The sequence below is a fragment of the Notolepis coatsorum genome (assembly GCF_963971535.1).
Source record: "Notolepis coatsorum genome assembly, chromosome: 10".
Taxonomy (NCBI): domain Eukaryota; kingdom Metazoa; phylum Chordata; class Actinopteri; order Aulopiformes; family Paralepididae; genus Notolepis; species Notolepis coatsorum.
Window position 1 is genome coordinate 41,072,327 of NC_140174.1, and position 24,295 is coordinate 41,096,621.

Sequence of the window (24,295 nt, forward strand, 5' to 3'; positions counted from 1 at the left end):
AACATTTTGGCTTGGAGATGGAGTCTAGGACAGTCACAGACAAACATTATTTTGACTCTATCCATTGTAAATACATTTAGTAAATAAATCAAGTTATTTACCACAGAAGGGGGCACAGCAGTGATGGCACACATAGATCTGGGCCTCTCTCTCTCTCTGTCGCAGAGCCCCTGAAGGCCGTCCGTCGCTGCGAGCCGCCAGCTGGGGCTGGAGAGAACAGGCCAACCATTCAGATTTTGCGCCAGTGAAATTAAACAAGCCAGCGGTCAACCACAAGAAGGCTGGGTAGCAGGACAGACGATGAGGATTTAGTGGGATTACCGTCCCATGTCAATGTGGGTCCGTCGGCAGCAGGTTACCGGCAGGTGATGCCGGGAGAGGGCGTAGGGCCATGTGCAGCCATGTCCGTTAGCCGTCAAGCTCAGGTATTCTTCTGCTACTGTTTACACAGCCCTCGCATGAGGTCATGAGGCTCACCGTATTAGAGTTATATTAAAGTTATAGCAACTGTATTTAAGTTAAGAGTGTAGTTATTATATTGTATCTTTCTTACCGTACTGTGCATTGCATGATTGCAACCCTACTGAGGTCACAAGTCCACATTCCAAAATCAGAGAACTAGTCCGGCAGAGGATGAAAACCCATATATCAACAGTGCCAGCAATCCAAGTCCAAAATCCCAAATCAGGTGTAGTTAGAGAAAAAGCCACAGACGAAAAAACACAGTAAACACACCAAGTGGAAGCATGTGTCTGTGTGTGTGCACGTGCATGTACGTATACGCGTGCTCGGTGTGTGCGTGTGTGCACATGCAAGCTTGCTTGTGGTAGTCCCGCCGGCTCGCTGTTTATCCAACCGTGTTATGAGGGACGTGGGAGCCTGTTTGCAGAGCCTGTGGTTTGTTAAGCTCTCTTGAGAAGGCGCTCCGCTCTGCCCGTGTGTGTATTTACCTCTTTCTAATGGAAACCCAAGGTCAGCGGAGGTCAGTCTGCGCCCCCAGGGGGGCGTCGAGCAGGTCCCCGCAGGGGCGCGCGGGGGAGGGTGGAAGGAATCTAGGGGACACAATCGGAGAGAGAGCTGTTTGTGGTGAAAAGTGCTGCCTAAACAAAAGCTGATCCTTCCCTAAATTATGGTTTGATCTATTGGTCAGTTGTTCCAGGCCGCCTGAATGCCTTCTACAACAGAACTTTGCTTCCGCGTCTCTGATTGGCCAGGTCATTTCTGGTCATGTGACGCGTACGCCCAATCGTGGGACCGCAAGTTTCTACACTGGTTAAGCTTAGGCGCTCTTTCGAAGTTGGTTAAGGTTAGAGTTTGTCTTAGAGCATGGCGATAGAACGGCAGGTAGTTTGCAGGCTGTTATACCCGGAAATAGGCGCAGAACTTGCTGTCCCACGATTGGCGCACATGTCACATGACCTGGCCAATCAGAGCGCAAAACTCGAACGCGGAAACAAAGTTCTGTTGTAGAAGGCATACACGCTTCCAGGCCGCTTGTTGTGGTTGTTGTTGTTGTTGTTGTTGTTGTTGTTGTTGTTGTTGTTGTTGTTAAACAGCCCACACCTGACAAGGCTCTAAACCCAAACTACTTTGTTGGAGGAATTTGTCCATATTAGACCCCAAATTATACAATATAACATTGTAATGCTTTTTTAGAACAGATTTGTTTTAGAATATGCAATGTGAAATATGCAGTTGATTGATTGCTAAATGAATTGATTGCTGCTTACGAAGATTGTTTTCTATAAGTATCAATGGCTTTCCTCAGCAGAGTCACTGAGGAAGGGTGACTGATGAAACCCTTTTCTTTTTGTTGCCAGGATCTGGGCAGCGAGGACCTCAAGAGGGAGAAGATCAGCTTTGTCTGTCAGATTGTCCGCGTGGGACGCATGGAGCTACGTGACAATAACACCAAGAAACTGACCTCAGGCCTCAGGCGACCCTTTGGAGTGGCAGGTAAACCGCAATACACAGGATTAGTAGGACTAGGAGCAATTGTATTAGTATTAGTAGGTGTATTATGTATAATGTAAAGTAATGGGTTATTCCTCTTAAATGGAAGGATGGTCTTGGTGGTCTTCCCCAGGGGGCCTCGGAAGCCCTGCTTTAACTTCGCCTCGCTGTTGGATATTATTTGTGTTCTGAGGCCCCCTTTTGCCCAGTTGAATAAATACATTTGGCCAAAATTCGGCGATGTCCCAACTGGAGTAGAAAGGAGATTTACAAGTTTTATTTGTCCCCATGTGGGTGAGCTACCATGGCCATAGTAAGGGAATTGAACTGGCTTTTGGCCCACAGGTTCTCAAACGGGGGGGGGGGGGGGGGGGGGAGATTATGTCTCTCTCCCCGTCCCCGGATTCCTCTTTTTTTTTTGTGCCACTTGAGGATAAAGAAAATGACTTGAGTCTGATTCACGATGGCTTATCTTTAGACCTCACTGCGGCGTGTTTACAAGGCTATTGTGGAGAGGCCGGGGCTCCGCGGCCCCACCCTCGTGTTGATACAGGCCGATTAAAGGCTTTACGGAGACGGTTGACCCCCGAGCTGAGGTCTAACGGCGTAAGACCCGGAGTTGTACACTGCGGTAGATGCTGTGTTTGGGGAAGTATGTGAGCAGAGTGAGCGGATGTTCAGCCATCAGCCGTCAGATCAGAGGATGCCTCTCAAACCGCCCCGCCCGCCCACTGTGAAGACTGTTACAGTATCTGGGTCAGATGAATCAAAGCCTTGTTGGTGTGACCTCTTAATGTCTGTTATCATGCTGCATCTCCCACCTAGGTGCGTCTGAGCTGCAGTCTGAAAAACACTTTTTGGCAGTTTTTTTCGTACAATTTGTCTTGCATGAACAGTTTACAATAATAATAATGCAGGCCTTAACTCGGAAGTCTTTATTCGGCATGCAACGACATGCAGCGATGGGCGGCACACACAGGAACACACACACACACGCACTGTTTTTAGGGTCACCGATGCGATTGAGCTCTGCGCTTGACCCATCCCGTCATCCTAGGGCAGCCGGGAGCAGACAGGGCGTCGGCGAGGTTACTGCGCCCGGAGACCAATCCAAGTGCTCCTGGGGGGGGGGGGGGGGGACCCTTGCAAGCACGGGGAGAACATGCAAACTCCATACATAAAGGCCTGGGAGATACCCCACCTGGATACCTGGCATCGCGAAAACCTGGTTCCCAAGCGGGAATCGAGCCCTGGACCTTCTGGCTGTGAGGCGACAGTGTTAACCACTACAGCACCGTGCCGCCACAACCACATATAGCTAATTATACTTCCATATGCACTCTTAAAAACGGCTAATTAACGCTGACAACATTAATGTTTATACAACGTGGCCATGGGTGGCCATGGTGAAATGATGTCAAATGATGCTGAGGTTTGAACTGGGGGCTCAGAAATCATATGAATGAATTAATGAATGAATGATCATTACATTTATATAGCGCTCAAAGCGCTCCCACCACTGGTAGCACTCAATCTTGGGCTAGGCAGGCTCAATGGCTGCCATACACTGGCACCAGGCACACATCACGCTACACAATGGCTCAATGGCTCAGGAGACAGGGATTGATATCAGCCAATTAAGGGGGAGGGATGATTAGGTGGCCTTGATGTCACCTGACCTGATGAAGTGCACAAGGTCTTGATCACACACCATACATCTACATCCAGGCTAAAGTGCGTAGACCAAGTATGATACTTGGAGCAAGTATATATACTTCCAAATGTTGTTGATTGGTAGAGTCTTTTCTTAGCACAAGCCATGCTGTTCCTCATACTACCTCTGGTTAGACCAATGCAAAGTGAATGGGGTCGAGCTCCTGTCTTGCGTACAAGCTGACTGAAGCTCACTGAAATGTACTTCACTGTGTGTGAAGCCTCGGTCAGCTTGTACAGAGTACGGGAGCCCGATCCCCAATTACTTTGCATTGGTTTCTGGCTAACTATGCTAACTACAGCATGGATTGTGCTGAGAAAGGATTCTACCAATCAACAACATCATTACTGCCGAGTCAGAAATAGGGCTATGGGTAATCGGAAGGTTCCCGGTTCGATTCCCGCTCCTCCCGGGCAGCATGTCGATGTGTCCCAAATAATTGCTCCCGATGAGCAGGTTGGCACCTTGCCTGGTTGCCTCCGCCGTCGGTGTGTGAATGTGTGAGTGGATGGGTAAAATGTGAGGAACAATTTGTAAAGCACTTTGGATAAACGCGTATAAATGCACCATTTACCATCCAACTCCCTCTCATCCACTACTGTTCATACCTCCTTGTAGGGCTGGACGATATGCTGAACAATGGTCTTTAGCTTGTAATACAATTGGCATGGTGCTATTTCATTCAAATATGGTATATCTTATTTAACTTTTTAATACTGCTGCAAGGTATCCTTTAAATTTTTTTTATTCACTTAAAAATATACAGGACTATGTATATATTTGTTTACGGTAGTATATCATGGTTAAAAACTCATACCTTTTCATGGATCCACAATGTTATTTCTTTTGTCTTTTCACAGTAATGGACGTCACAGACATCATAACGGGCAAAGTGGACGACGAGGACAAGCAGCACTTCATCCCATTCCAGCCGTAAGTGAGATGTACAGTAGTATGAAGCAGCGGCACGGTCGCCATGACAACCACATTGAGAAGCGCAAGAGAAGCACGAGAATGAGAAGTTCCTTGGATAATGCTGCATAAACCTGGGGGGTGTAAAGGCAGTCTGTCCTTTACACTCGTTTCCATTGTGTATATTGTGTGTGTGTGTGAGAGAGAGAGAGAGAGAGAGAGAGAGAGAGAGAAAGAGAATGTATGTGTGTGTGTTTTTGTGTAGTGGTATAGATACACCGCCTGTGTATTTTTACTTTTTTTAAGGTCTTGAATCCTTGACACCTGATTAACAGGGCTTTAAAGACAGTGGCGCGCCCTGTATTCCCCGTTGACTCAATTAAGGCAATCTCATTATCTGCTGCCTGCCGCTCCTCGTAGGATGTTGCTCGCGGAGTCACAGAGTAACCTTCCCCTCAACGTGATTTCCTGCATAATGGGAAATGCTTCAGATATACAGGCAGTTTAGCAGGCAGATCACCTCTGTGTAACAGTTTCTATCTGCAGGCATAAATCAGGGAAATTAGAGTGGGGGGAGGGGGGCTCTGTGTAAAGAGTTTATGCTTGTTTAAAGGGTAATTCCGGTATTTTAAAGCCTGGACTCTATTTTTCCAGCGTTTGGGTTCGAAATTACTAATAGGGACACACATCTTGATCCAGTGTTAATGTAACAATGTAGCAATTTGGGGCATTTGCGCACGTCAAAGTACGTCCACTAGTTTTGATATAAAAATATTGGTGTGGCTCAGGCTTCCAGCCAATCAGAGGATGTTGTCAGGGAAACAATGCAGAACGGCATCAATAACGTATGAAAACTGCATTTTGATTGGCTGGGGAAAAAAAGATAAAAGAAATCACCCGTCGTCTTGCAAGGTACTCACCCAAGGTGCCACGCAGTTTGCCCATCTTATACCACTCTCTGCCAGTGCTGTAAGCCTATGGAGTCGCTCACCTTCTTTGCAGGGCTATAACTTTTAAGGTGGACTTTCCCTTTCATTGAAAGCAGTTTGAGAGAAAGCTGGCCCTGTTCTTATCATTTTGAGTGTCAATCTCTCTGGTCTCTCTGCCCCTCGTTTGCCCCTGTTGGGATTGAAGACCGGACGCCTCGTCAATTGACCTATCTCGAGCCCCGCCCTCCGAGGGAAGCAACAGTTGTGATTGGAGGATCAAGCAAATGAGAGCTTGAGATATGTCAATTGGAGTGCTATCTACCGTGTCCTCCATGGTGACATCACCTCTCTCCTCTCCTGCATGCCTTTCCATTGCTGAGTTGTGAGTCTTCCAGTGTACAGGGTTTCTCTGTCTCCTCACTGCCACACGTGTGGTTCTTCCCAAATCACATCTGTACTTTTCTCTTATGCTCAATCTCTCTCTCTCTCTCTCTCTCTCTCTCTCTCTCTCTCTCTCTCTCTCTCTCTCTCTCTCTCTCTCTCTCTCTCTCTCTCTCTCTCTCTCTCTCTCTCTCTCTCTCTCTCTCTCTCTCTCTCTCTCTCTCTCTCTCTCTCTCTCCTCGTTCGCTCTACACTTCCTCTTGCAGTACAAAACATACTGTTTTCTATGCTTCATTGCCTGTATCGCTTGTCTCAATCGATCTGTTTTTCTCTCTCAAAACATAGTGTTTCATTTTCTATGCTTCATCGCAAGCAGAGTGGAAAATGAAAATGCATGTCTATGTGGCTATACACAGATATCTCCCTGGTGTTGCATCCTGGGATTTGAAACCATTGACTTGTCAGTAGTGTTCACACGGGTGTCGGTCAGACCTGGTTTCCTCCTCTCTGCTCCGCAGGGGGGCAGATCTGCCGGCAGCATCATTTCCCTAAATGATGGTTTCTCTGTTTCTTTCGTCACCCCACCCCGCCTCGATGTCACCTAACAAACGGCTTTGTCCCCGTCACGCTGTCTGCATCACTGTTTGGTGCGTCTTCCTCCTCCGTCCCATTGGTCTTCTCTCATCCCACTCCCTCCCACTCCTCCTCAACAACTGTCTTCTCTTCCTGCTCCTCTTCCTTCGTGTCCTCCCCTCAAATTCCCCCTCTTCCTCCCCATCGTGTTCTTCCACCTACACCTTTTCCTCCTCGTCTCCTTGTGCCTCCGCCTTCTTCTCTTCATCCTGCCCTTCCTCCTCCTCTATTATCCATCCTCCACCTCCTTTTCCTTCTAACTTTTCTCTCTCCTCCTGTTCTTCCTCCCTCTCATCCTCTCTCCTCATGTTCTACTTCCTCTTTCTTCTCCTCCTCCGCCTTCTTGTTGTCCTCCTTCTCCTCCTCCTCTGTCTCCTCCCTGTGGCGCTGTGCGTGTTGTGTGCATACTGCAGGCTAGCGTTGGATGACGCCATTTGCCACAAGCAGCTGAACATCTCCCGTTTTTCACCCAGGGTGGCGGGCGAGAACGACTTCCTGCAGACGGTCATCAACAAAGTCATCGCCGCCAAGGAAGTCAATCACAAGGGCCAAGGTACGGTCAGACACTGGAGTTCATGACATCATGACATGTGATATCAAGGTACTGTCAGACACTGGGGTTCATGACATCATGACATGTGATATCAAGGTACTGTCAGACACTGGGGTTCATGACATCATGACATGTGATATCAAGGTACTGTCAGACTGGGGTTCATGACATCATGACATGTGATATCAAGGTACTGTCAGACACTGGGGTTCAGCGAAGGGCTGGGTGATGTGCCCAAAATATACTGTAATTGCATGTTGTTTTTTCTCGGGAAGCAACAGTTGTGATTGAAGGATCAAGAAAAGAGGGCAGGGCTTGAGATCAATTAGTCCAATCATTACAAAACTTGCAGGATATGTTTCATAACACTGTTGAACCGTGTGCTTTGAACCGTTGGCTTTTTTTTGTATTTTTTTTAATAATTTTTTAAATTTATTATTATATAAAAAATATATTATTTTCTGTTTCAGTTTAAATTCAGTTAAAATGTTCAGTTTCAGTTAAATTCAGTTATTCTTTTTAATAGAATGGATCATTAAAATCAAAGGGTGGCGTAGCGGAGATTGCGCTCGTCACCAATGCAAGAGACTCCGGTATCGAATCCCAGTCTCAGCATTGCCTTCGGCTTGGGCCGGCCGTTGTACTGGCTCATTTGGCAGAGCGGGTGGAAGTCGATGGGTGGGGATTGGACGTTGTGGACAGCGACTCCTACAGGTCGGTTGGGGGACGCCTGCACAGCAGAGACAGGAAGTGGCGGGGGTAGTGTGAGCCTCCCATGCGTTACACCTCGCCAATGAGAGTCCGCGCTGGCAGGCGAAAAGATGCGACAGGCTGCCTCCTCGTGTGCCGGAGGGCACACGTGATGCAAGGCTTCTATCCTCTCTACAACTACCAGTGGGGGGCATAGTCGAGCAACGTTCAAGACAGGGGAGGGGAGAATTGGATACACGAAATTGGGATGGGAGAAAAATAGAAAATAAGGAGAAAAAGTGGATACAAAAATATATATATATTAATTATATAAACAATATTTTTTCCAACTCTGACATGAAAATCGAATGTGGAGACTGGCACGACTATTTGAAAATTGGAACTCGTCCCTAATACAGCTATATATATGTATCTCTAATACAATGCTCTATAACGAACTGCCGTGGATTCTGAGGGTTAAGTGAACATTTTCCCAAGGGGTCAACGGAAATCTCAAAGGCTGCGTCCCATTTCTCCTAGTGATGCACCGATGTGAAAATATATAGTGCGTCCCATTTCTCCCCTTGGCCCTACCGCTTGGCCCTACTCGTTTTGAAGTCACCCTTCAGAGCAGCACTACGAAATGGGATAGCACTAGCACTCACAAACGTAAACAGTTGCCGACAGCGTAATGACGCAACTCACCCACGTGCCGACTGTTTACAAAGGACCATGAAGCTCTGCATACCATGTAAATTATAACGAATGTCTTCAGTGTTTATGCTTGTATATAAAAAGGTTTTTGGTGTCCAAACTCTTGACATTTTGTGTTGTTATTTTGTAGCACAAGTGTTAACACTTTGTATGCCACTCACGGCTTTTCTCGGGTTTACCCCCCGACCGTTGAATGCCACGTCACGAGTATTCTCGTTTAAAAAAAAAAAATGCAGCCGGGGTCTACCAGAGTTCATTCTGGAGCCTCTGAGCCACGGCGAATATGGGTTATACTGTACACACGATGGATCAATACAATTATCGATTTTTTCGAATGGCAATCGGAAATTGGAATAAACCATTTGGATACCATCTGACCTCAGGTAAGGAATCTATGTTATCAGTGTTAGGATAATCAGACTCGTTTTCACGGATATATAAGCGTTTATGTGATATGTGATATGGCTGTTTTGACCATGAGGAAATAAGAGCAGAAATAAGGCACGAGCGTGCGTGCGCACACATATACTATCGATCATCTAGCATTTATTTGAAAACGATTCATAAATAGGCAGACAAATGACAACGTTCTGGAATATTCCAGTAAAAGGCGATTATCATAGGCATGGGTTGTTTTTCCCCGAAAACGGGTGATTTTCAAAATGCTATCAAACGGAAATTAAGCGATAAAAAAACAATCTGCCTTGACAATGTTGACTGGAAAATGATTCTTTGATAAGCGACGGGCAGATTAGACACACAGCCATAATTTAAAACATAGATTAGGCGATATTAACGTTAACATTGGGAGTGGATGGTGGCATTCCAGCCGGTAAAAAGGAAAACACGGCTGGCGCTCAAAGTGTTAATCAAATGTTAGTCAGGTTCTTTATATTCATACAGTATGTCAGTCAAATAGAAAACGAATGGGTGTGACTATAATAAAGCATATACAGTAGTACTACATGGTATTGCATGGTACTACATGGCAGTATAGCGTACTACATGATACAACAGAATATGACCATGGTAGTACAGGGTACAACATGGTATTGCAGGTTAATACAGAGTACTGCAGTGTATTACATGGTACTGGTAGTGCTAGTACATATTAAATTGTACTACAAGATACAACAGGGTACTTCATGTTACTAAAGGATGCTACATGTTACTAAAGGACACTACATGTTACTAACAGTTTGTATTATGTATATTATTTATGCTTAGCATACACAAAAACCTAATTTACCAAAGACAAAAAACATTGTTATGCCCGCTATATTGGATTTCATCTGCCGTCTTGTATATGAATTGTGTTATTAATCTTTCCATCCATGTATTATTAATATTGGTCTTGAAATTCTGAAAATAATGATGTTTAGGTAATAGTTTAAAAGATAAACTTGAATTTCATAACTTTTGTGCTCCATCTCTGCATAGCAGTGAGAGATGGAGAGAGAAACCATATGGATGAACTGACTGTTCAGTTAAATTAGCGAATTTGTATTGGTTTGTTATGACAAACCAATTACATAATCCAACATACTGTATGTGTAAACAACTAACATATTCCAGTTGACTATATTTTTTTAATGATTCGCAGTGATGGGCAAGCTACCGTACTTGGAAAATGTAGTAAGCTACACTACAAGTTACTCTCGATTTAAATATAGCTCAACTACAATGGAAGCTATCCCCAGATAAATGTAGCAAGCTACACTACAAGAACATGGCAAAAATAGCTAACTACATCGGCACTACTTTTTTTTTTTTTTTTTTTTATACTTTATGATCAAGTTTCCACCAAACAAATAGGCAGGCAAAAAAAAGTTCAGTTTGATTGTTTATTAGAAAACTGAAACAAGCCCTCGGTCTGGCTTTTTGTGTCATCATTTTAACACGAACTTGTATTATGAAAGAACTGTGGAAACGTAATAAATAAAAGGCAGTGAAACAATAATCAAATAAACACCAAAATAGGAGTGCGGAACAAACAGACTGCCAGACGGTTGTTTAGATGCAATACACGTAACGTCTCATGTTTACTTCCCACTTCCTTAATACAAACTAATACGTCATCACGTCAACCCGTGTGACTACATAACGTCAATGCCCTCTAACCACACCCTGTGCATACATTGAACATGGAGGTGACAGAATATGAATGTGAATTCTATTGTCCATTATTGTCCCCCACATGCGCCCCCCCAGAATTCACAAGAACTGGCAGCATGAGCCGTTGAGGACCCCGTAAAATCCTGCCGAAGCGGCTTCGGGTGTCCAGAGTCTGTGTAGCGACGGGACCAGTTACCACCGGAGGGTGGTCTGAGGACTTAACGGCCAGGGGGAAACCCTGTGTCATGGTGGAACCCGTAGACCCCGGAGGGCGGTCGGAGGTTTTGATGGCCGGAGGGCGGCCGCGCCGCGGCGGCTGAGCTACAGGAACTGAGCCGGTTTCAGACGGTCCACTGAAATGTGATCCGGTTTCCCTCCTATTTTGACTACAAATGACTTGTCCCCTGTCTCCAGAACCCGAAAAGGCCCCTCATATGGTGGCCGTAGTGGCGACCGATGGGCATCATGGCGGACAAAGACGTACTTTGCTGTATGGAGATCAGGTGGAATATAAACCTGGGGCACAATGTGCTGTGACGTAGGCACCGGCCTACATACCTTGGCATTGTCCAGGAAAACAGACCGTTGCTGGCCAGCAGACCAAGGCGTTGTGGTGTTGGGCATGAAATCCCCGGGGACTCGCAATGGCTGCCCATAAACCAGTTCGGCTGAGGAGGACTGAAGATCTTCCTTAGGGGCTGATCGGAGGCCCAGCATGACCCACGGAAGTCTGTCAACCCACCCATTGTCCCGAAGACTGGCCCTGAATGCGGCCTTCATTGACCTATGAAACCTCTCGCACAGTCCATTGGCTTGAGGGTGATAAGCCGTTGTACGGTGCAGCTTTACCCCGAGACCCTGGGCCACAGCATTCCAGAGTTCCGATGTAAACTGAGGCCCCCGGTCGGAGGTTATATCCGATGGAGCTCCAAAACGGGCAACCCAGGTGCCGATGAATGCTCGTGCAATGTCGGCAGATGTAGTTGAAGATAGTGGCACGGCCTCTGGCCAACAGGTTGTCCTGTCAATCATGGTAAGGAGGTGTGTGCAACTGTGTGATGGCAGTGGCCCAACCAAGTCTATGTGCACATGATCAAACCGCCTTTCAGGCACATTGAAAGGGGTTAGTGGGGCCTTGGTGTGGCGGTGTACCTTGGCCCGTTGACACTCTAGACAAGCATTAGCCCAATCCCGAACATCCTTTTTAAGACCGTGCCAGACGAACTTGGCTGCCACCAACAGCTGAGATGGTTTCCTGCCCGGGTGAGAAAGGCAGTGAATGGCGTCGAAAACACGCCTCCTCCAAGCGGCAGGGACAACAGGGCGAGGCTGCCCAAGTGAGATGTCCCACAGGAGTGTAGAACCAGTGTCATTAAAAGAGATGTCCACCAACTGAAGACCTGTATCGGTGGTCCTACAGTACATGCCTGGACGTCCTTGTCGGAAAGCTGATCGGCTGCCATCTGTGCATAATCAATCCCGAGGTGGACCGTACTGATGATAGCACGAGAGAGGCAGTCGGCGACAGGGTTGTCCTTCCCGGCCACATGTTGGATGTCTGTTGTAAACTCCGAGATGGAGGACAACTGGCATTGCTGGCGAGCGGACCATGGCTCTGAGACCTTGGCCATAGCAAAGGTCAATGGTTTGTGATCGACAAATGCTGTGAATGGTCGGCCCTCCAACAGGAAACGGAAATGCCGTACCGCCAGATGGAGGCTGAGGAGCTCCCGGTCAAAGGTGCTGTAATTGCGCTCATTGGCTCTGAGCTGCCGACTAAAAAAAGCAAGGGGTTGCCAGTGACCATCGACTAGCTGCTCATACACTGCCCCAACAGCATAATCCGATGCGTCGGTTGTGAGAGCGATCTGCGCCTCAGGTAATGGGTGCGCCAACATGGCCGCCATAGCCAGGGCTTGTTTGGTGTTTTTAAAAGCTCCCTCCATCTCCTCTGTCCAAGTGAGAGTGAGCTTAGCAGGTTTGCCCTTGAGTGCCTCGTAGAGGGGCTGCATGAGCTGGGCTGCGCCAGGCACAAAGCGATGATAAAAATTCACCATACCCAAAAATTCCTGTAGTGCCCGGACGGTGGAGGGCTGCGGAAACTCGCTCACAGCCTGCACTTTCGATGGCAGAGGCACTGCCCCATCCTTTGTGATGCGGTGCCCGAGGAAATCAATTATTCGCAGTCCAAACTGGCACTTGGCTGGGTTAAGAATCAAGCCATGCTGACTCAGGCGCTCAAAAAGTGTGCGGAGGTGAACCATGTGTTCAGCCCTGGAGGAGCTGGCGATGAGGATGTCATCTAAATAAATGAACAGGAAAGGCAGGTCCCTTAACACACTGTCCATGAGGCGCTGAAATGCTTGGGCAGCGTTCTTGAGCCCAAAAGGCATGTGGAGGAACTCAAAGAGCCCAAAAGGGGTGATTACCGCTGTCTTGGAAATGTCCTGTGACTGCACCGGCACCTGGTGATAACCACGAACCAGGTCCACTTTAGAAAATATGACCTTCCCCGCAAGGCGAGATGAAAAGTCCTGAATGTGTGGTATAGGATAGCGGTCAGGGGTCGTAGCATCATTCAGGCGGCGATAATCACTACACGGGCGCCAACCTCCGGCGGCCTTTGGCACCATATGGAGTGGCGAGGCCCAGGGGCTATTGGACCGGCGCACTATGCCGAGGCACTCCATCGCCTCAAACTCCGCCTTAGCAATAGCCAGTTTACCTGGATCCAGGCGCCGTGCACGGGCATGTACTGGCGGGCCTGCAGTCGGTATATAATGTTCCACACCGTGCTTAGCTGTAGCTGCTGAAAAAGTTGGCATGGTAAGAACTGGGAACTCAGCCAACATACTCAAGAACTCAGAGGCAGTAAGGGTACTGGACAGCCTTGAGGAGCTAGAACCACTGAGTTCACATGGGAATGAGCTAAAAGTCTCTGCGCTGACCAAGCGCCGGTTTTTAATGTCCACCAGCAGCCCATGGGCACACAAAAAATCTGCACCTAACAATGGGTTAGACACCTCAGCGGTAACAAACGTCCATGAGAAATGCTGTCCCTCCAAACACAATGTCACCTGCCGTTCACCATAGGTCCGTATGGGACTGCCGTTGGCCGCCTCTAGTGGAGAACCCCGTACTCCGGCTTGTATATCCAAAACGGATGCGGGTAAAACGCTCACAGTGGCCCCAGTGTCGCACAAAAAACGCCGCCCAGAAAGTGTGTCTCTAATAAATAATAAACTGCCTTCATGGCCAACACTCATGGCAGATAGCGGGTGCTGGCCCTCTCGTTTCCCGACACCTTGGCATGGTGGTAGTTACATGGGGGTAGGCATTTTCTAGCCTTGGAGCCAAACTGTGCATGGTAGAAACACATACCTGTGGGCTTTTGTCTCTGGGCCGGGGCGGGGGCTCTGGACAGGGCAGCAGCAACAGCAGGGGGCGGAGAGTCATCCACCTGGTACACAATATTGTTAGCCACCTGACACTGTTGTGTAGCAGAGAAAAACCTATCAGCCTCTTTAGCCAATGCCCGATAGTCTATAATGGGAGAGTTAGCCAAAGCCGACCGCACTTGCCATGGTAGCTGCTGCAGGAATAGCTCCCTAAAGATAAAACAAGGCTTGTGGTTGCCTGGTAGTAAAGCCAACATTCGATCCATTAGCTCCGATGGTTTAGCATCACCCAAGCCCGGCAAAGATAGTAGCTGACGTGCACGCTCAGACTCCGTTTGACCAAAAGTTTCTAGCAGCACGTCTTTCAGTGTGTCGTACTTACTATCCTCTGGAGGATTCCCGAGCAGATGTGCTACTCTGGATGCGGTAGCCCCGCCGAGCGCCGATACCACGTAATAATACTTTGTATCATCCGCTGTTATCCTCCGTATAGCGAACTGCGCCTCCGTTTGCGCGAACCAAACAGCAGCCTGCTGCTCCCAGAACTCCGGTAGCTTCATTTGCACAGCCATGTTTGCTTGTTCAAAAAAGAAAAATGTAATGCAGTCTTTGGAAGCGTCCAAAAAACAAACGTCAGAGTCACCAATGTAGGAGTGCGGAACAAACAGACTGCCAGACGGTTGTTTAGATGCAATACACGTAACGTCTCATGTTTACTTCCCACTTCCTTAATACAAACTAATACGTCATCACGTCAACCCGTGTGACTACATAACGTCAATGCCCTCTAACCACACCCTGTGCATACATTGAACATGGAGGTGACAGAATATGAATGTGAATTCTATTGTCCATTATTGTCCCCCACACTCTCTCTATTGGAATGGAGACTTTTCAGCACAGGATAAACTGCCCACTTTATCAACCAAAAACACCCTTCTTCAATATCTGAATTTTAACTAATAATAACTCTTACTGCATTTTACTATTATGCTACCATGTCTATACTACCACCAACTATGCTAATATGTCTATACTACTACAGTATGTATGTACTCAGAGTATAACACTCAAGCTCGACACTGCTAGACAAACAATACTAATTATCCTTGGCTGCTAGATATGTACCACTCCTGCTGACTTGTACACAATTTGTAAGTTGCTTTGAATGAAAGCGTCAGCTAAATGACCAAATGTATTTAAATATGTAACTCACAAAACATTCCATCGCCCCAAAATCATGTGGGGACCCCCCCCTGGGGGTCCTGACCGACCCACAGGTTGAGAACCACTGCTCTAGGTGATCTTTTCCCTCTTAGTGTATGTATTATTTATGTTAGTTTTTTTTTTTTTTTTTTTTTCACCCCCATAATATTGTTCATTTTCTGCCTACAGTGAAACATGATAGCAGCTATCTGTTAGTTAAAGCTGTTTACAGAAAGTGCACTGACTTGTGTGCTGTTTGGGAACAGTTGACAGTTGTTTATGTAAAGCTCACCTGAATATGTGTTCTCAAGTTAATGCTGGGCGTGTGGGAAGTTGAGACTTGAGAGCAGCTTTGTTTTTGGCTGACACAATAAACACCTAAACACATGTGTTTTAGGCGTTTTTTCAGTCAAACTCATAAATTTTTCCAGATAGGGCCATGGAGAGGCATTGTTGTTATTGACATCATCTTCATCAATGCCATCAGCCCTGGAAACATCGAATCCCTATGCCATTTCGCGCGGACTGGTTAATTCATTCATTCAGTGGTCAGTGTTTTGATTTTTTCACTTCCTGATTTGCGGAGCTGGAGTGGCATGTCCCGCCCTATCCTGCCTCTGATTGGCCTACCCGTAATGTTTTGGCCTAACCTTACCCAATCGTGAGTCGTCATACTCATATCTAAATCAACCAACCAATCATAGTGGGTTTTCTACGGGGAGTTTTTTTTTTCACAAATCTTTATTTAGTCTATTTCTCCGGACAGTAGCGTGTAGCGTTTTGGTCACGCTACGTCACTACTTGATTCAAAAAATAGCTGCACTACAGAGAACGCTACTTGGTTCAAAAGTAGCGACGCTACCATCACGCTACTGAGAAATGTAGTTAAGCTATGTAGCGTCGCTACTTGTAGCTAGCTACTGCCCATCACTGAATTTGTTTGCAGTACATTCTGGGAAATATCCTCTCCCCTCGTTATCGAGCCTGTGTCTGGGCACACTCCGTTTGTAGGGGCATCTGGAGGGTCAAAACGTCACTACCCCTTGATCCAACGTTAAATGGGGTAGTGGGGGGGAAATGGGACACTTCGCGGGAACGCGCAAAACAGAGTGCAGAGTGGTAGGGCCAAGGGGAGAAATGGGACGCAGCAAAAGAGTCTCGACAAAGGCCGGTGAGGTGAAAACACAAACTGCAGCTGAAATACAGTATAGAATTACCTTTTTTCTCTTTGAAGTCTCCTTTCAAAACCTCCAGTCGATGAGCACCACTGGTCGCCAGTAAGATCAGCACCTTGACTTGATAGGTTAACAGTGATAATAATGTGTTTTATTGACAACCAGTGGTGGCAGCACAATGCAATGCAAACTCACAATAATTAGTTAGGATGAGTTTTGTCTTAACCCTCAGAATCTGTGGCGGTTGTTATTAGAGCTAGCTTGAACCCTTGAATTGCTGCCTGCGGCTATATATTATTTTAGACTTCATTTGAGAGCCATTCATATGTCACTACGCCCCTGATATAGCACAAGTACACTGTATTTTGCACACTGACAAAAACAAAGCAGTTCTTCATCAAGTACTCTTCACTGCCTACACATCGCCATGGTTACAAGATCTAAGTAATTCAGCTTTTGAGTTGATTAAACCAATTGGTTCATCTATGAAGCCTAGATTTTTTTCTTCACTTTCCGTGGTGTAGAGAGAGAGAGAGAGAGAGAGAGAGAGAGAGAGAGAGAGTCACAGCCTCTGTGGTGTTGTCATGTCCCATGAAGATGTACTTGGATAAATGTCAGATGTGCTCAGGCCTGGATTACAGTGGGAGCATTGAGAGGAGGCACGGCGGTCACGCTCACATATCAAAAGTCTTGAATGGTGCCAGGATGGTAAGAGACTTGTCACTTGTGGCAATACGCACACTGTGTGTTGGGAACATCCTATTAAGCTCTAGGGCACGGCTAGTCTGGGAACGTTTTGGAATGACTTGGGATGAAAGCTTTAATTGGATGACCGTGCTAAAGAGTTTTTAATCTTCTGAAAGTGAGGGAAGGCAGGTGATAGAGTGTGTGTGTGTACCGTGCAGGTCTGTTAATTTTATTTTAACAGACTATTATGTGAGCTCTCTGTACTATGGACACACGGTAGCAGAATAGCCGGGGGGGGTTCACCACGCAGTGTCTGAGCCCCTCATTACAGAGGAGACAAACCTGCACGAGCCACCGGCGTCAAGACCAGCCGGGAATTCCCCCTGCAGATCCTTTGTTTCGGAAGCAGCCGGACCCACAGAGTGACCTCCACAGCCCCACGGTCTCGGGTCGCTCTCAACCCCAATTATTGACTCTGGGAAAAACTACAGAGTCTCTGCCCCAATTATTGACTCATGGGTTATGAGCAATTTGAATTTGCGACCTGAAAATGTCACCAATTTTCAAACAAAGCAAACTCTTTTGCCTAGGAGAGAAATCCTTTCTGGCTTTCTGCGGAGCGTTTCGGGTGGTCGTCGTGAACGTGAAGCGGAACGGAGCTGAGATGTCCGGCCTTCCAGCTGTTTTTCTGATTCTGTTCTCCTTCGCTCTCGGCATCTCGCCGGTGTAGATCGCTCTAACGCAGCGCATCGTCAACTGTGTCTCAGCACGTCAGCGTTTATTTGTCCCATATTATACGCGCACAATAGATGAAATTAGATTATATTCAGATGTATTATCATTATACAGCACAAGTACAATACAACGAAAATAAGTTTGGCATCCAACCAGAGTGCAAAAGTAACAGTAAAGTGCAATAGTAATATGCAATGTACAGGTGATTAAACTGCGTATACAATATATAAATGAGTACTACTGGGTGTAGTGGTAATCAAATGTATGTACAGAGTTGTAGTATTAATATGTACAGTGATACAGCCAGTATAAAGACAGTATGGCGTAGTCATGCTGTCCAGCAGCGTAACTAGTAAGAATAGGTAGGGATATATGTACAGATAGTATCTACAGATATGTAAAAGGATTATGTGCCAGTATGTACAGAGGATAGATATATAAATGGTAGGAATAAATATATATATATACGGTATATACAGAATTATTGTACATGCTATCATACAGTTATATGGGTTATTTGCAGGTGTATAAGTTAAGTGGCAGCTTCCTGTGCAGGCTGTGCATGCATAAAAAAAAGAACTCTTGATAAACTCAATATAATTAAATTGTATGGAAAGATTTTCTGTACTTTGCCCACATTCACCGATGTCAGTAGGCGTCGCTCCCTCCTGAGCGTGGGCTGGTGAAGCCCTGGGAGATGGAACTGTGAGTCTTTACTTGACTTTGTCCTTTGTCACCATCAGGCCTGTGGGTGACGCTGAAGCTGCTTCCCGGAGACATCCATCAGATCAGGAAGGACTTCCCTCACCTGGTGGATCGATCCACAGCGGTGGCGCGCAAGATGGGCTTCCCAGAGATCATCATGCCAGGTAGAACACGTGAAACGCTTATTGTTAACTCAATGGCCGCCAACAACGATTTAATACTTGTTTGTCCGCCAATCGTTGAACGCCAACCACGCATATATACGTTATTTGATCGTTATTTCTTTTATTTGCTATTTCCAATCGTTATCTATCCAGGGAGCCTGTGTAACCATATGGAATGAGTCTGAGATCGCAAAGGTCCAATACCACCGCCTGGTGGTATGCGGCCGATGTTGCACTTCCTTTGAGACGCTGTGCGTCATTGAAATTCCTCCGGGCGGAGTTTTCGAGTAGCCTGGTTCAAGGGCTCTACCCGATCACATTGAATAGTTTTTGTGACCACCGATTCATTATGCTGTGGTGGGTTATCTCGTGGGCCAAATGGACATACGATCTACCGGATGGCAATCAAATAATTGGAATATTCTTTTTGAAATCTCACCGGCCACAGGTAAGAGCAATTTAACGTCAATTTCAGCTTGATCGCGCCTTGTTTTCATAGCCATCGCCCTGATCAGTGTATGCTGTTGTACTAACGAATGCCGTTATTGACAATCAATTAATCAGGAACGACCCCCCCCCCCCCTTTCATGCATTCATGATGGAACATAATATACCGATCATATGCATTTGAATTTCTTATTGTAGCGTGTATAGGGACGAAATGCCAATGGATTAAGTATATGCGTCGCAGCCTATTACTAGCCTCTATGAATTACCCTAAACCACTCTAAAACCATACTTATATATATTCACCACGGTATAAAACGGGAATGTATGGATGGACATTTTTAATTTTTTTCACATCTTGAACGATAGATACTCTATGCCAAATGGGCCATAGTATTGCATCCATAGCTATAATATATATATACAGTTATAGCCCTGCAAACAAGGTGAGCGACTCCATAGGTTTAATGCGTTGGCAGCACATAGTCATATCCCGTTCCCAACGTGGCGGTCAATGAGTTAATGGTTCTTACATTATTCAGGGGTTGATTATTGACAATCTGTGATTATACACGTGATTATAATCAAATGACAACCATAGCCAATGGGCTTCATTTATGGCATTGGACTATTTCTGTAGGAAGTGACACGTCACATGACGATACTATATGAAATACCAAAGAAGAAGAATCTTTTTGATTTAATTTGTTCTGGTTTCATGCTCTCTCAAGGCGATGTGCGCAATGACATTTACGTCACACTGGTGTTTGGAGAGTTCGACAAGGGAAGCAAGACCACGCCCAAGAACGTGGAGGTGACCATGTCTGTCTTCGACGAGGACGGCAAGAAACTGGAGGTACGCGCCAAGAGAGAGATTACACTTTGGAATTCCAAACGTTCTGGACATATAAATGCCACTATTACCGTTTCTTTCAGACAGCCTATGATTTGCAGGTTTTCTGTCATCTCAGAACACTCCTCGGAAACAGCCACGACTCTCACTAAGAAGACACAGGCTAGACTGTGCACCTCTTTCTACCTGTCATAGACAACAGGCAATGGTTGCTTTTTCATCAGTCAGCTTGGTCTAATATTTGGCTTCTCCGCTGTGCGAGACTAAATGGACCAGGGTCAGACCCCCAGCAGTCACTGAACACAGTGCAGGGCCAGGCGATATGGGAAGGATGATTAAAAAGATTGCCAATGCCCAAGGCAAGTGAAATTAGCTCACCGTCCTAATTGGCAGCACCAGCAGTTTTCACTCTTGTTTATGACACAACCCGCCTGCCACTTAATGTCCTAACGAGGAGTTCGTTTGATCCCGAGGCTGCGCCCCCACTAACCCCTGTCCTCCGCTGGGTTGTTATCTCTCCCTTGCCTGCTTGGCCTTCACCTCTGCCTTGGTGCGAGGCCACTGGTGAATGTCATGTCTGTGAGAGGGGCGAGAGGCGCCGGGCGGGTCAAACATCCTCCACTCGGGACAGATGTGTTTGTGCGCGCTCTCGCCTTGTGGGTCTTGATTAAACACCTGGAGCCGCAGGGCGATGGCGACAATGAGTCGGGTAAGGGGAACGAGAGGGATCATTAGAAGACAGCCATTAGCCTGTCTCAATTATATACATGTAGACACAGATAGGGTTGGAGAACGTGGGCTCGGCTGTGATTAGACGGAGCAGGCTGCGGAAGTGTGGCGAGGAACGGCGGTGATTATATGCAAATGCAGGTCTGAAGTGGGCGGCGGGGGGAGGGGATTGGATGCTATGAGTGGTAGAGCGTGCCACGCTACCTAGCTCGATTTAAAGGCGCAATTCGCCCAAAGTAAAACCGTACCTGTTGTGCTTCTATCCATCCAGTTTTTAACAGATGCTCTGTACCTCCGTCAGTCGGTTGGTCAACAAAAGATTTCCCACCCTCCTAGCGGTCACAGTTTTCACCCCTAGGAATGCTGGAATTTGGCAGGGAGTGTGTGTGTGTGTGTGTGTGTGTGTGTGTGTGTGTGTGTGTGTGTGTGTGTGTGTGTGTGTGTGTGTGTGTGTGTGTGTGTGTGTGTGTGTGTGTGTGTGTGTGTGTGTGTGTGTGTGTGTGTGTGTGTGTGTGTGTGTGTGTGTGTGTGTGTGTGTGTGTGTGTGTGTGTGTGTGTGTGTGTGTGTGTGTGTGTGTGTTCATGCCAATTGGCTAAAAGGGGGCATGGCAATGGGAGTGGCGTAAAAAAACGAATCGTAAAAAAGGCGCATAACTACCAAATGGATTCACAGACTTGAAGATTTTGTGGAAAGGTTGGTCATGAGCCGAAGGACAGCTGATTAAATGTTAATGTCCATTGGCAAAAAGGGGGTGTGGGAGTGGCCTACAAGAAGAAGCATAACTACTACACTGGGAAAGCTTGAACATGGGGCGAGGCGACACACACAAACATACATAGGATAGGATATCTTTTTATTAATCCCTCACGGCGAAATTCAAGTGACATACACATACAGCTCATCGTCTCATTAAACAGTCATCATTTCACAATCATTACATTTTTACAGTAATAACGGCCGCATACCATTCTTATCTCCTCAAGCCAGCCCGGCCTTGGAGGCTCCACCGTCCTCCCAACGCCGTGTACCGTCCCTATCTCCTCGACTACCGACCTGACCTTGTGGATTCCACTCTCTGCAGAGACGGGGGCAGCAGTGGCCAGAAATGCTTCCAAAAATGCCCCAATTTGATTTAAACACGATTTGTCACACTCTTAATCTCCTGCGTGATCCCCAGCATGACCCTTGATCTCGGTTGTTCGTCAGAATGATATACAGCGAGTCTCTTAAACAGTTCCATCCTGGCTAACGCCAACGCCAGACGATTTACGTCTTTCCAAATAATTTTTAAACAAAACCAGATCCAGATGACGATCGCTCCCAATCCGATCAGCATGAATGTGAAGATATATATATCTTCTACATCTTCAATCTCGAGCGGAAAGAGGCAGATCGGGTTCCACTTTCCGTAAAATATACGATCGATCGCTGCAAATGACTAGCTTACTAGATCCATATCATAGTTTGAGTAGGGAGTTGATTCCGTTGAAGAAGGTAGATTCGACACGGCAGACCGACTTCAGGAAGGCAGTGAGCGGCGGCGATAGGAGAAAAAGTAGAGCTGACACAGCAACGAGACAGCTTCAGGGAGGCTAGTAGGCCGCGATAGGGATGGCCTTGAGGGACCTGGGAGAGGGAGAGAAATGTGACTGTTCTCTGGGAAGGCTGGGCAGACATTCAGACATATACACACAGACGCACACACACACCCACGCGCGTACGCACCATTTTTGCACGTCCCCTTTGATAACCAATGAACCGTTTGTCGTAGACATTTGTTGGAGGCATCCTTGGTTTCAGCCGAGAGTTCCTTTTTCATCTGTGACGGTTTGCCTCGCCCCCTATACTTTAGCCACACCCCCTTTATTAACCCATGCACCATTTGTCATACACTCTTGTGTTTAGGCATTATCGTACTCGGCAGAGGATAACTTTCTCATTGGTGTAGCTTAGCCCCGCCCCTATACTTTAACTATATGTTAAGTGCACCTGTGTGGAGATATGTGTGCATGTGTGTGTGAATGTGGCATGGAGGTTAAGTGTGTGTGTGTGTGTGTGTGTGTGTGTGTGGCTTAGCGGTTAAGTGCACCTGTGTGTAGATATGTGTGTGTGAATGTGGCATGGAGGTTAAGTGCACCTGTGTGGAGATATATATATATATGTGTGAATGTGGCATGGATGTTAAGTGCATGTGTGTGAAGGGTGTGTGTGGGTGAATGCATGTGTGTACACGGTCGCAGCTTGTGTTGTGAATTGCCCAGTTTTCACCTGCATTGTATTGGAGCAGGGGTGGGCAATAATTTTTCCCAGGGGGCCAAATGAGCAACTGAAAATATTTTGGAGGGCCGGGCCAAAATTCCGAACTCAATGCATAATATACATTTTATTTCTATATAAAAAGCAGTAAATGGCATTGTTTTGACCGCTGGTAAGAGTGTATGTTATTATTTGGCAATTAAAAGGTGAGGTTAGCTTTCAAAAATATCATATATTCAAATATAATTTCCAAAATGATAAATAATAATAATGATAAACAAAATGTGAAACATTTAACTCATTTTCAGTCACATTAATAATTCAAGATAGACTGCGCTCACAACATATAACACTGGGTGCTGAAATCCCGTGGAGTATATTAGAAAAAGAAAACAATACGCTTGGACCAGCACTCACAGACTTTGATTATTTAATGGCAGCCTGAAACAAACATGTTTCGGAACAATTTATGTTCCTTCCTCAGTGTTAGCCATCAACACTGAGGAAGGAACATAAATTGTTCCGAAACATGTTTGTTTCAGGCTGCCATTAAATAATCAAAATCTGTGAGTGCTGGTCCAAGCGTATTGCTTTCTTTTTCTCAGTCACATTAATAACAAAGGGCATTTTGAGTTTCATATACTATTGAAACAAGGATTTTCTTAGATTTCTAAAGACATCACATCATCTTTGTAGCTAAAATAAACAAGACATGTCACTGAACTGTGTAAAGAAAAGTGTCCCAGTTTTGTAGCCTTTTTGACTTTACATTTAATGTTTTCAGAACTGTGCAAAAAAAATATCATGTCCCATTTCACTTGTTATATTTCCACATTTTAGTGTTCTTCAGTTATTTTTTTTAACTGTGCAGAAAAAAGAAAAGGATCAAGTGTCCCATTTCACTTGTTATATTCCCACATTTTAGTGTTCTTCAGTTCTTTTTTTTCATTCAGTGTGAGAAATCCAGTCTCTTTTGAGCTTTAACAAGTCCATCAAAGTCAGATGAATGTCTGAGGTGGAGATGCGAAGCACAGCTGACATGTTCATCAGTGAGAGAAGATCTGTACTTGGATTTGGTCAACTTCATGACTGAGAATGTCTGTTCACATATGTAGGTGGATCCAAAGAGAACCAACATCTTCTGAGCATGTCTCCCCATGTTTGGAAAGTTCTCCTCCTTGAGAGCAGAGTAGAACTCTAGCAGTGATGCTGACTTAAAGTGCTCTTTCAGTAGTGAATCAGACTGCAGGTCAATGAGTTCATGCTGAACATCAGTGGGTGCACTATCAACACTGCAGGTAAAGGGAGAGGAAACCAGCTGCATTTCATCCTCAACCTTTTTAAA

General features: G+C 46.1%; 1 protein-coding gene across 1 annotated transcript in view; it reads left to right on the forward strand.

Annotated features, from left to right (window-relative positions):
* Nucleotides 1–24,295, forward strand: part of dock1 (dedicator of cytokinesis 1) — a gene marked incomplete at its 5' end in the record, with an annotated part of 602,016 nt that overhangs the window by 111,138 nt on the left and 466,583 nt on the right. The window contains 5 exons of the mRNA XM_084323017.1: nt 1,821–1,956; nt 4,528–4,600; nt 6,996–7,075; nt 18,539–18,664; nt 19,843–19,967. Of these exons, the coding sequence (XP_084179143.1) occupies nt 1,821–1,956; nt 4,528–4,600; nt 6,996–7,075; nt 18,539–18,664; nt 19,843–19,967 (540 nt within the window). The remainder of the gene's footprint in view (nt 1–1,820; nt 1,957–4,527; nt 4,601–6,995; nt 7,076–18,538; nt 18,665–19,842; nt 19,968–24,295) is intronic.